The sequence below is a fragment of the Trichomycterus rosablanca genome, chromosome 6, assembly GCF_030014385.1.
Source record: "Trichomycterus rosablanca isolate fTriRos1 chromosome 6, fTriRos1.hap1, whole genome shotgun sequence".
In the NCBI taxonomy this organism is placed as follows: Eukaryota; Metazoa; Chordata; class Actinopteri; order Siluriformes; family Trichomycteridae; genus Trichomycterus; species Trichomycterus rosablanca.
In genome coordinates, this window is record NC_085993.1 from 17977088 (window position 1) to 17990175 (window position 13088).

General features: G+C 39.7%; 1 protein-coding gene across 1 annotated transcript in view; it reads left to right on the forward strand.

Moving 5' to 3' along the window:
* The window catches only part of cacna2d2a (calcium channel, voltage-dependent, alpha 2/delta subunit 2a), a 379664-nt gene that overhangs the window by 6543 nt on the left and 360033 nt on the right, over positions 1 to 13088 (forward strand). The window contains exon 2 of the mRNA XM_062996697.1: positions 12880 to 12961. Within this exon, the coding sequence (XP_062852767.1) occupies positions 12880 to 12961 (82 nt within the window). The remainder of the gene's footprint in view (positions 1 to 12879; positions 12962 to 13088) is intronic.

Sequence of the window (13088 nt, forward strand, 5' to 3'; positions counted from 1 at the left end):
ATTCACACAATGTAAGTAAATTAGAGCAGGCATACAACTGTAGCCTACGTACACACTCTCTCCCTCTCACACACACACTGTGTTTGGCTTGGGGACAGAGGTGTTGTCACTTGCAGTTAGTGTTAGTGCTGTGTGTAGCACACTGCCCCCTCTTTGTAGCTCTCTCCTTCTTTACTGATGTATGACCTTTACTTATTTACTGCTCCTTTAGCAATGCTTTTACATTACACCACATTCTTACACCCCCTTATACTCTTCATACACTGTTCTCTACTTGTTTGTTATAGGGTAATATAGTACAGTTTCACAGAGCATTAAGAAGACATAGCCTGTAATGAATGTTGTTAAATGCTTGCAATCATGCAGTTTATAGATGCCGTTCATTAGTTAGTTCAGTGATGGGATTATTTTAATGATTTTATCATTCTGATTTAGGAGGTAGTGTTGGTGCTAAAACATGGGTTTAAACCTTGTGTGTTTGTGTAGGTTTCCTCTGAGTGGTTTTCTTCACAGAACATGACATTGAGTAGTTTGGATGCCTACTTGTCCAAGTTTTAAGTGATTAGGTAAATTCGAAAGTGGTAAATGTGATGATAGGGTATTGATGTGTGTAGGTAGTAGGGTATATCCCTGTCTCGTACCTAGTGTTTCCAGGTAGTAAAGGCATTAATAATTAAATCCCTACAAAAGGTTTACCAGGGTGCTCTGGTGGCAGAGTGTTAAATCATGCTAGCCCACCACATCTTAGATCCAGGGTTTGAATCGCCAGTGTAGTTATCGGCTGACCAGGCGTTTGCATAAAGACATGGTTTGAAAAGTGGGGGGAGGGGGAACTGCACAGGTCCTGTAATGTATTGGCATCTTGTCCGGGTGTGTTACTGCATTGCGCCCAGTGATTTCAGGGGAAACTGACCAGGATAAAGTGCATACAGTGCATAATATCATTAAATTAAGGAATCACAAGGAATTTTTATTGTGTAAAGGGCAAGGGCGCAAGATTAAGCTGAGTAGCCATGATCCAGATCCCTCAGACGGCACTGCATCAATATCATTCATTAATATCTGATATAACCCTCATGGTCAAGGGATTACTATGGCAAATCTTTGTAATACACTACAATATGAAATTGCGTTGTTAAGTTCTCTGGGCTTAGAGGCATCTGGGATGGACCATCACACAGCGGAATTGTGTATTGTGGTCAGACAAATCTGCATTTCAAATATTTTTTGGAAGCAATGGACCAAAGACGAAAAGGACCACTTAGACTGTTCTCAACAACAAGTCTGAAAGCCAGGGTCTGTCATGGTATGGGGCTGTGTCAGTGCCCTTGGCAAAGATGAGTTACACTTCTGTGATGGCAGCATTAATGCAGAAAAGTACATTGAGATCTTAGAGCAACATATGCTGCCTTCAAGATGACATCTTTTCCAAGGACATCCATGCATTTTCCAACAAGACAATGCAAAACCGCATGCTGCACATATTATAAAGGGAAACTGTTGGTCTCTAGTAGTTGAAGAAGCAGAAGAAGACAGAAGAACTAATAGAACTATTAGAAGAAAATACAGTATGTGTGGAGAGGTGAAATAGGACAGAATAACACCTGAAACACTTCATGTGGTATCCTCAGTGCCAAAACGTCTTTTAAGTGTTGTGAGAAGGAATGGCACAAAGTGGTAAATGCTTTACTGTCCCAACTTTTTCTGGAATGTTTGGGCCTAAAATTCTGGAATGGCTGTATACTAATGCATGAAATGAAGCTGACTGGACTAAACATGAAATATCTTGGGTTTATGCTGTCTGCAGTGAACTTTTTGGCATTGAGTTTGTGCGGCACAGAGGCTTAGTGGGTAGCATTGTCGCCTCACAGCAAAAAGGACATGGGTTTGATTCCCAGGTGGAATGGTCTGGGTCCTTTCTTTGTGGAGTTTGCATGGTCTTCCTGTGTCTGTGTGGGTTTCCTCCGGGAACTACGGTTTCCTCTCACAGTTTAAAGACATGCAGTTTACCAAGTGTGTGTGTTAAGATGTAAAGGTATCTGTGTGTATGTCTGTCCTGCAATGGTTTCTATGTGCCTTGTGCCCATTCAGAGCTGGGATAGACTTCAGCAACCCCCCCCCACCCCTTCCCTGTGACCCTGATTGGGATAAGCAGTTTAAAGAGTGAGTGAGTTTGTGTATCAGTACTTTTGTGATTTTTACATTTTATTTGTTGTAAACTGTAAATAAGCGTTAGGCAGTTCTTGCCTTCTTGATCTAACATGTCTTTAATTTGCATGTCTGCACCTCGTCTCGGCACTCTCTCCCTTGTTATACCTCTGTGATGTATTGTTTTCTATTCTCTCCATCCTTGTCATTCAATGAGGCTGACATTTTACACTGACATTTATTTTGTGCTGCTATTGTTAAATGACACATGGTTGTGACCCTACACTGATGAAGGAGATTAAATAAAAAAAAGCATTCGAAGCAGGCATGGTGTCTACAAATTTGCTCCGCTGAATGTGAGAAAGAGTATGAAATTGTGTGTTGGTGTGTGATTAGTTTCCAGGATTCTGGTATGAACTGGCGTGTAGACAGTACTGAAGAGGTCTAATTGTGTTTGCATGTTATTAGTGCTGTTGTAATTGCAGTAATTGTAGTTCGTGTGTCCTGTTTTGATGCACTTTGCTCTGAGGTTTTCTGAGAGAGAGGCACGAGGCTGCAGAATGAGTACGTGCTTCACAATGGGAGTTGTATAAAATTTTAATGACTGCGTACAGAGTGAATACCAACAGAATTACCTAACAATGTATTACAGGGATGCAAATAACCGACCGTCATTAGTCGATAACCGACAAACATATAGCGGCCTGTCAAAATATAAAACACATCAAGTTTCATGTTGCTAAACACATGTTTTATTAATTAAAAACATGGCAGCAATAAAGAACAATAAGAAGCACATAAACACCAAAAGCTCTCAGAATGTAAAAGCAATTGCAAACAATTCATTACAAATGCTGACTATGCATCAGAGATGTTCGCAAGTCACAAAATACGAGTCCGAGTCAAGTCACGAGTCTTTAGGCTAGAGTCTGAGTCAAGGCACGAGTCTTTAGGCTAGAGTCCGAGTCAAGTCACAAGTCTTTAGGCTAGAGTCCGAGTCAAGGCACGAGTCTTTAGGCTAGAGTCCGAGTCAAGTCACGAGTCTTTAGGCTAGAGTCCGAGTCAAGTCACGAGTCTTTAGGCTAGAGTCCGAGTCAAGTCACGAGTCTTTAGGCTAGAGTCCGAGTCAAGTCACGAGTCTTTAGACTAGAGTCCGAGTCAAGTCACGAGTCTTTAGACTAGAGTCCGAGTCAAGTCACGAGTCTTTAGACTAGAGTCCGAGTCAAGTCACGAGTCTTTAGACTAGAGTCTGAGTCAAGTCACAAGTCTTTAGACTAGAGTCTGAGTCAAGTCACAAGTCTTTAGGCTAGAGTCTGAATCAAGTCACAAGTCTTCAGACTAGAGTCCGTGTTAAGTCACAAGTCAACAGAACATATATTGGAAATGTAGCGTAGAAATAAACAAATAATATGTAAGTTCAGATAAACAACAACAGATTAGCTACTGTATTTTGCCGTTTACTTCCCTAGTCATTGTGCAAATGAATGTAATTTCCGTAACAAGAAGGTACCAGTTAAAAGCTTAAACTGATACGTTTTGTTTTCATTGCTAAACAAAAGCGCGCAATAAATCACGGCACAGCAGCCAAAATCCAAAACACAGCAAAAAAAATCATAACCACTGCTTACCTTAGCTTATGTTCTTCCAGATGCTTTTAAATTTATAACCGTGTGTTGTCCCATTAGGAATATAATCTGTTATTTTGTAAATGTGCTTATAATTAAAAACCTCAAAAATGTTCCTGGTTGTGAAGTAAAACACTAACTCGTTAGAAAGCCAATCAAGTGTTTCATTGACACATCATCTGCGTGATGCAAACTGAATAAATGCAAATAACAGCATTTCTTACTAAAAATTAAAGTCAGGAGGTCTTTCAACCATCAGCGCCAATTCTGTAGGAGCGTTCCATTCACCCGTTCCTGTGAAGTGCACTACGTAGGGTATTCCACCATTTTAAGTGAGATTCCAATCCAAAGGTAACGAAAATGTTCAAATGAAGTGAACTTCAAACTGTGTAGGGAGTAGGGAGTGACGCTTCATCACTATGCTGGAAGCTGGTCGTAACATTTACCCATTGCTTGTGTTGCGGGTTAAGACGGCCGGAGCGTTATTAGAGAGCAGAAAATGACACGATCAGAATGATGTCGAATTGACGTTTCATTCGTCTTTCATTCGTAATTTAACATTTTTTATTCGCGTAGAGTATGAAATATGACGCGCAATATGAGGCATTACAGTTTATTTCTCTCTTTATAAACTCAGCAAACTATAAAGATGCTCAGTTACACTAGCAATCGGTTAGACAAAATGTCCACAATGTTTGTTTGTTTATCAGGATTTTAACGTCATGTTTTACAATTTGGTTACATTCATGACAGGAACGGTAGTTACTCATTACACAAGATTCATCAGTTTACAAGGTTATATCAAACACAGTCATGGACAATTTAGTGTCCAATCCACCTTACTTGCATGTCTTTGGACTGTGGGAGGAAACCAGAGCACCCGGAGGAAACCCACGCAGACACGGGGAGAACATGCAAACTCCACACAGAAAGGACCCGGACCGCCCCACCTGGGGATCGAATTCAGGACCTTCTTGCTGTGAGGCGACAGTGCTACCCACTGAGCCACCGTGCCGCCCTTGTCCAAGCTGTTGACGTCTAAAGCAGCTGAAAACACTACTCAGGTAACTGAGTATGGAAAACTCCCAACCGATTCTGTTGACACGGGGGAGGGGGGTGGGGTGTGTCAAAACACAGATGTGAATTTTTGTCTTTTAACCATTAAGGTAGGCTGTGCTGTGTATTGTAGCTTCCATTTATTCTATCATTTAATTTATGAGTGTTATTTATTGACTGACGTGAAATATGGCACTTTTGAAAAACAAGGTCCGTGAAATTAAGCACATTGTCCCGTGAATTTAGTAGAGCCCTAACTATGGGACATAGTTCCACATGTGGAAAGTTTATCATACAGTTAGACTCCATACTGATTCAAAACTGCTTTCCAGTTTCAGCTGTGAACTTGGGTGGTTTCAGGTGTGTTTCAAATCAGCACTTTTCTTTAGCGATCTGTAGCTGCCTCTCAATTGGAATCAAGAGTCCACAAACAGCACAGTGACCATACGTCCTCTTTTTACCATACATGTCCTCTTATCTGGACCTAAAAAAATGCGTTTGGTCTGGATTTCAAAATCACCAGAAATGTCTGGGATTTGGCTTTTGTAGTCTGCGTGCACTATTTTGTGTGTTTTGCACTGATTTCACTGGGATCCTTGGGAGGCACTAAGATGTTATTGTAACGCTGTGATAGCGCCACATTCTGTCGAAATAGCTCTACTTATGGACTACTTTATTTGTTATTATTATTGTTTAGGACTAAACGCTGCATTGAAAGTAATACGATTATCTGACCATAAATGCATTTTTAGTTGCTTTGTTAAAAAGAAAGTTCAATAAAATAGTTGCATGGTTACTAATGAATTTGTCAAATATTTGAACCCCTACTTTATACACATTGCTATTTACATTTACATTTTCGGCATTTAGCAGATGCTCTTATCCAGGGGTTTGATTAGACCTCGAAGGTAGCTTGGGGTTGGTCCATTTTTGGCTTTGAAGGCAACTACAGGAAGCCAGTGAAGAGAACGCAGCAGTGGGGTGATGTCGGAGTGTTTAGGTTGGTTAAAAACCAGACAGGCAGCTGCATTTTGAATGAGCTGCAAGGGTTTAATAGTGAACATAGGAGCACCTGCCAAGAGGGAGTTGCAGTAGTCCAGCCGTGAGATTACAAGTGACTGCACAAGAACCTGAGTGGCTCCCATGTTGTAGAGGAGGAACTGGCACGATCTTGTCATGTTGACTACATGAGAACAAAAGGTAAGCTGGTTATCCAGGACAACACCAAGGCTTCTTACATTATCAGATGGTCTAATCTGGGAGTCATCAAGAGAGATGACTAGGTCCTGGGTTGGAGATTGATCTCCATGGTGGCACCAATTACATGAAATTACTTTTACCAATCCAACAGCCCCAAGACAAGTGTCCTCTTTTTTGAAAACCAAAATATGGTGACCCTAACTAACAGCAATCAATGACTTCTACAAAACTACACAATACTATATGCTACAGTTATTAGACAGGGTTTAGTTGGAATGTTATTGTACAATACTATAAGTAATGGTATATTGTAGAGGTGTCAAACTCAATCACAGACAGGGCCACAATTAAAAAACGGGACTATGTTGAGGGCCAAACAGGGTCAACATTTATTAACTAGGATATTGGATTAAGTGCAAAATACATGAAAATACATTTGCAGCTTCACAAACAAGGCAAACTGGTTTACCACCAATGTGTGTAAATAGATAATCTACCTCCCACATGTCTTGAAAGTCACTCTTTTCTTAGACCACTTTTTGTTTTACCATTTCTTTTGGAAGGCTTGTTTAAATGTAATTAAAAGTGATAAGCATTATTGATTTCTAACCTTATGTAAATGTACAATAGAGTAGGGGAAAGGAGCAGCTGGGCTTGCAGGTCTTGGCATGCTCACTGTCGTTCAGTATCAACAGTGTGCGGTGTGTGACCTATATACTGGCGGGCCGGATATAACTGTACCTTGGGCCGGATGTGGCCTGCAGGCCTTGAGTTTGACATGTCTGGTATATTGGACCATTCATACATTTATTTATGGTACAGAAATTCATTTATTATATATAATTTAAGCTAACAATTACTAACTGTAGTCCTTTTCTTGCTCTGTGCACTTTGTCACTCTACGGTTCAGTTTTTCAGTTAAAAGGGACCCCATAGGTCCCCCACGGACCAGATTTTATTTGGTGGGGAACCCTTCTCAGCACTGCACTGACATTAACAGTAGGGTGTCACGGTGGCTCAGTGGGTAGCACTGTAGCCTCACAGCAAGAAGGTTCCTAGGTTCAATCCTCAGGTGGGGCGGCCCGGGTCCTTTCTGTGTGGAGTTTGCATGTTCTTCCCGTGTCTGCAGGGGTTTCCTCCAGGAGCTCCGGTTTCCTCCCACAGTCCAAAGGCATGCAAGTGAGGTAAATTAGAGATACAAAATTGTCTATGACTGTGTTTGACATTAAACTTGTGAACTGATGAATCTTGTGAATCTTGTGTAACAAGCCGTAGCCTAGTGGTTAAGGTACTGGACTAGTAACCAGGAGGTCACTGGTTCAAGCCCCACCACTGCCAGGTTGCTGCTGTTGGGCCTTTAAGCAAGGCCCTTAACCCTCAATTGCTTAGACTGTATACTGTAACTGTACTGTATGTCACTTTGGATAAAGGTGTCTGCTGTATATGTAAATGTAAATGTGTAACGAGTAACTACCGTTTCTGTAATCAATGTAACCAAAGTGTAAAACATGACTTTAAAATCCTAATAAATAAATAACCATTAACAGTAGGCCTAGTTAAAAATCCCAACAACACTGCTACACTTTATAAAATATTAGGCCAATATGTAATATATACCTGATTGTTATAAAATAGTCATTGCTGTTTGTATCTTTGGAGTCACAATGTCTTGGCTCATCATTATAAATTATGCACAGCCTGCAAATCCCCTGCAGATATAAAGCATCTGTTCTGTTTGATGCTGGAACATACCTTTCTACAATTTCTACATATTTTTATATGAGTGAAGGTTTAGGGCATATACAAGAAACATTCAGGTCAAGATGAGGCAAGACGTAGCCTCTTTATTGAGTCAACTCCAGTAACTGTCAACACACAGGCAGGCAATGAAATATAAGGAATGTCAATGTGATGCTAAATCAGTGAAATAGAAAATGACTGCTTGAGGTTGACTGAGGAGTTAATGAAGTCATCCATTTAAGTTTTGTGTTTTAACTGTAACTGTAAATATTTGTTTTTACTGTGTGACCACTTTAACCCCTTAATGGTCTGTTTGGTCATTTAGTTGAGTCTAAATATTTGGGTAAAAATAAGCTGTATTTAAATAAACTTGTTTAGGTTGTATCTAGTCCTTGGTTGATGTGTTAAATTCCAAAATATTGGTAGATGGTTTTAAGAAAACAGCTTTTCTTACCTACACTGATCAGCCATAACATTAAAACCACCTCCTTGTTTCCACACTCACTGTCAATTTTATCAGCTTACCATATAGAAGCACTTAGTAGTTCTACAATTACTGACTGTAGTCCATCTGCATGCTTTGTTAGCCCCCTTTCATGCTGTTCTTCAATGGTCTTTCCCAGGACCACCACAGAGTAGGTATTATTTGGGTGATGGATCAATCTCAGCACTGCAGTGACACTGACATGGTGGTGGTGTGTTAGTGAGTGTTGTGCTGGTATGAGTGGATCAGACTCGGCAGCACTGCTGAACACCTCACTGTCACTGCTGGACTGAGAATAGTCCACCAACCAAAAATATCCAGCCAATAGCGCCCTGTGGGCAGCGTCCTGTGACCACTGATGAAGGTCTAGAAGATGACCAACTCAAACAGCAACAATAGATGAGCGATCATCTCTGACTTTACATCTACAAGGTGGACCAACTAGGTAGGAGTGTCTAATAGAGTGTACAGTGAGTGGACATGGTATTTAAGAACTCCAGCAGTGCTGCTGTGTCTGATCCACTCATACCAGCACAACACACACTAACACACCACCACCATGTCAGTGTCACTGTAGTGCTGAGAATGGTCCACCACCTAAATAATACTTGCTCTGTGGTGGTCCTGTGGGGGTCCTGACCATTGAAGAACAGGGTGAAAGCAGGCTAAAAAGGTATGCAGAGAAACAGATGGACTACAGTCAGTAATTGTAGAACTACAAAGTGCTTCTATATGGTAAGTGGAGCTGATAAAATTGACAGTGAGCGTAGAAACAAGGAGGTGGTTTTAATGTTATGGCTGATCAGTGTATGGTCCTTACGTAGCAAAACCCGTCTTTCCTGACCTCCATCACGTTACCGCATTCACAGTACATAATCAAAAGTCAAAATAACAGCCACAGGTCAAACACAGGAAAACATTATTACAAACTGTATAAACACTGATGGTTTAGATGTGGATGTGTTATTGTTGTATTATAGGTCAACCCTTTTCCTCCTGCTGTCATTTATTCTCTCTCTGTTCTCTGTTTTTGTCAGACTCTCTCACCTTTACATCAGCACAACCTTGTTAGACATCTCATTGTATTAAGTGCATCTGAGACAGTGTGTATATGCGTAAAAGGTATACAGTGCTGATGTGAGGATTACTTAATTCCTTGACTGGCTCCATTTAGCCAGCGTGTGGGCTGCTTAGGGCAGCACTTGAGTCAGCACTGGACTTTTAATTGCAAGCATCCTTAAGTAATACTGCTTCATGCCAACCGGCGAGAGAATGAGTGACTTAGAGAGAAAAAAAAAGAGGGGGAATGCAGAAGGGGATTGGGGGATGGGAATCCTTCAAGTAGGAGATTTAGATACTAGGACTGATAAGAATTGAATGCAGAAATAGCATACACACACTATGGATTTTAAAACAATTTTTTTATTTAAATATGTACATAAAAGTTAATTGTAACAGGTTGATTACCTTTGTCCGGTGTCTCTTGCATCGGAAGCATAGTTTGACCTTCTAAATAAGGTCCCCAGGAGCTGCAGGGCTAATCAGCACTAACACTTAGCACATGAAATCTTGATTATTTAAGGAAACCGCTTGGTGGTGAGTCATACTCAGTTGGTAAGGTTGTAGGCTGGTGTGGATTAGTCCTTGCTGTTTCTTTAAAAAATATATTTTTGCCGTTCAGGTGGCGCAGCCCTAAAATACGCTAGCACACCAGAGCTAGGATTTCGAATACATCGTATCAAATCTCAGCTCTGCCATACGATTGGCTTTTGTTCAGGGTGGGATGAGCCAGACCAGGGTTCCTCATAACTGGTGCAATTACGACCTCTGCTGGCTGATTGATGGCACCTGTGCAGAATTGGGGGATAATGCTGATCAGGGTGTGGCTCTCCATGCACAAGGCTGATCCACGTATGAACTCGCCACGTGCAGGTGAAAAGATGCAGTCGGAACTGCACATATTTCGGAGGGGGCGTGTGTCAGATGCAAAGCTCCTCAGTTAGCAGTGGAGGGTTGTATCGGTAGAGGTGAATAATAACGCAATCAGGGTAATTGGATACGACTAGATTAGGGGAAAAAATCGGAGAAAAAGAGGAAAAAAAGGTATTTTCCTTAACATCATGCTTATGTGAATGTTTGCTAATGTGGTGGCAGATTAAAATTACAGCTGTTAGAATTTAACTATTTAATTTTACAAAATGATAAATACTTAAAATGCACAAATAAATGTTTTGCTTTACCAAAAGAATGGCATTATATAAAATGTATCAGTGTCTGCCATAGTCAGTTACACTCTCACTATAGTCTGCATGCATTATCCTTTTTCTAAATCTGCATGTTAGGAAGGTGAGTAACTTACAGCGAGTAATAAATGTAGGCGAGTAACTTACATAAGGTGAATGAGCAAAGGTAATTGTCTCATTTTCCACACACACAAACACACACACACACACAAATAGCTTTTTTAATTTGTATCCTTATTTATTCACTTCTGTGGAAACTTTGGAAAACTGTATTCTGTTAATAAAATTGTTGCAGGCAATAGTCATATTTTCCAGCCGATATGTAGAAGCACACAGCACACACATTCTGAGGCTGCACAGGGTAGATAAGCTTATTTACAGACCACGAGCCTTGGTTGCAAATGTCAGACCATTAAGAGTTTTTAGATAAAGCTGTTTAAAGGCTCCTGTCTCACTGCAACACTACCACATTGTCTGCCAGTGTCTGATGCATTCAGTGTGCAAAAATATCCCGCTGATTCATTTCTGCAGATATTGCTGGTAAACCGAGACTCTCATTAAAGCTGCTAATGTTGTTCAAATTCCGAAAGACTTGGTAAAAACAGCAGGTAAAATGCAATTAAAAAGAGAAAGCAGTGATTTACACTGACTTTTACTGATATTTAATTGAAAACAGCACAAAGAAGATGGATTTTTTATTATTTTATGTCTGCAACACATTGCAAAAAAATTAAATACGTAAAAAAAATACACAAATAAATGAATAAATAAATAAATAAATGATTAAATAAATAAATAAATAACTAAATAAAAAGACAGTGCAAGACCGGTAATGCTGTGACATAAAAAAAAAACGATTAAAATAAATAATGATTGGGTAAATCATAAAACGAGTATTAACTAGGGGATTAATCTGTCTGCATAAAGAAAAATGTCAAAATCATCACATGAGAATCTTAATTGATTTAAAGCTTCTCTGAGCGTCCCAAAAAGGTGGAAATCAGATGGTGCTCAACCCGGACTGTAACCCTCTCAGTCTCTCAGACCCGACCATTTACTACTCCTCCCACCCTCACCGTTTCCAATGAAAATATGAAAGTGCGGAAACATGTGGATGGTAAAACACCCTTCAAAGCTTTTTGTTTTACAACCTGGCAAAGGAAACAAACAACAGTTGGGGTCTTTTTGGCCTCCAATATACTTATTCCTTTACGTACTTTATAATATGAAGTGTAAGAAAAAAACCCCTCAGAATTAGTTTTATTATTTACCTCCATTGACAAACAACTGTATTTACTCCTTTACTGATACAGAATACCAGTATCAATGCTGCTTTGACCTTAAATGTTTAGATTAGATTGGATCTGACTGATGTTCTAATTCAATTCGCTGACATATTTTATTCATCTGACGTTAACGGACATGACATAAATCATCCACTAACACATGGTACGAACTCCTATAGCCTGTCACTATCATGCCTTAGAGCAGTGGTCATTAATTACATCAACCTAACTGTCTTAGAGCAAACACTGTTTGGGCCAGATAACACCCACACCCCTACCACACTACACATTGCTGATCTAATACTACTGTTTTTCGTTTAGTCACTAGGCTAATACACCTGGACTAAGGCTAGCTAACATTTGTGGAATACATACATTTATCTGCAGATTCAGTCACAATAAATGAAAAAAAAGATGTATCTTGATAATGGATCTGAAATCTAGCATTGGCAGTATTTTTGTGCTTATATAAACTTCACATAAAGCTAAATGTTTGAGTTTATGGTCTTCCCCATACATTGCACCATTTAAATTCAGTCCCCTGGTTCCCAGCATAGAACGGGAAATGTAAGGATTGTTTGTAATTGATGATATTCGTGGCCATTGTAATCTAGGATTCAAGATATTGTCTTATTTATATATTAATATGTTAAAATATCTTTTTATGTAATTTGTAATATGTTCTTATGTTTTTATTGTAGGGATGTAACTATGCACTCTACCCACGATGCGATGTGATTCACGATACTGGGTTCACAATATGATTTTTTCCAGATTTTGCCAATTATATAAATAAATGAATAATACAAATTAAGAAAGTATCCTCACATAAATACATTTGGCTGGAACATTCTGAACCTGGCAACCCTGTAGTGACGTCCACCAGGCGAGGTGAATAGCGCCAGTGCCCTCTGCTGTTTAAAGTAAATATCGATTCATTATACATGTAAACCGATTTGAATCGTTACACGTTACTTGGTTTTTAACTGTCTTGTGGTGCATCGTTACATCCCTGTTTTATTTTAAATGTTTTTAGATTGCCTGCAAAGTAGTATTACTATTTAATCTCTTTTTGTCTTTCTCTCTCTCTCTCTTAGGATGATCCACTGGGCTAGCCGTATTGAAAAGGAACTGGAGAAAGTGTTGCCACAAGTCACCGGTGCCCACCAGTTAAAATCAGTAAGTCTTTTTGTTCAGCTGTAACTGTAACCACTGTTATACAGCAATATTTAGTTATAATACTACTATATGATTACTTACATATTTGTTTGTGGTACTCATGAGGTCTTAAAGTTACAATAATACA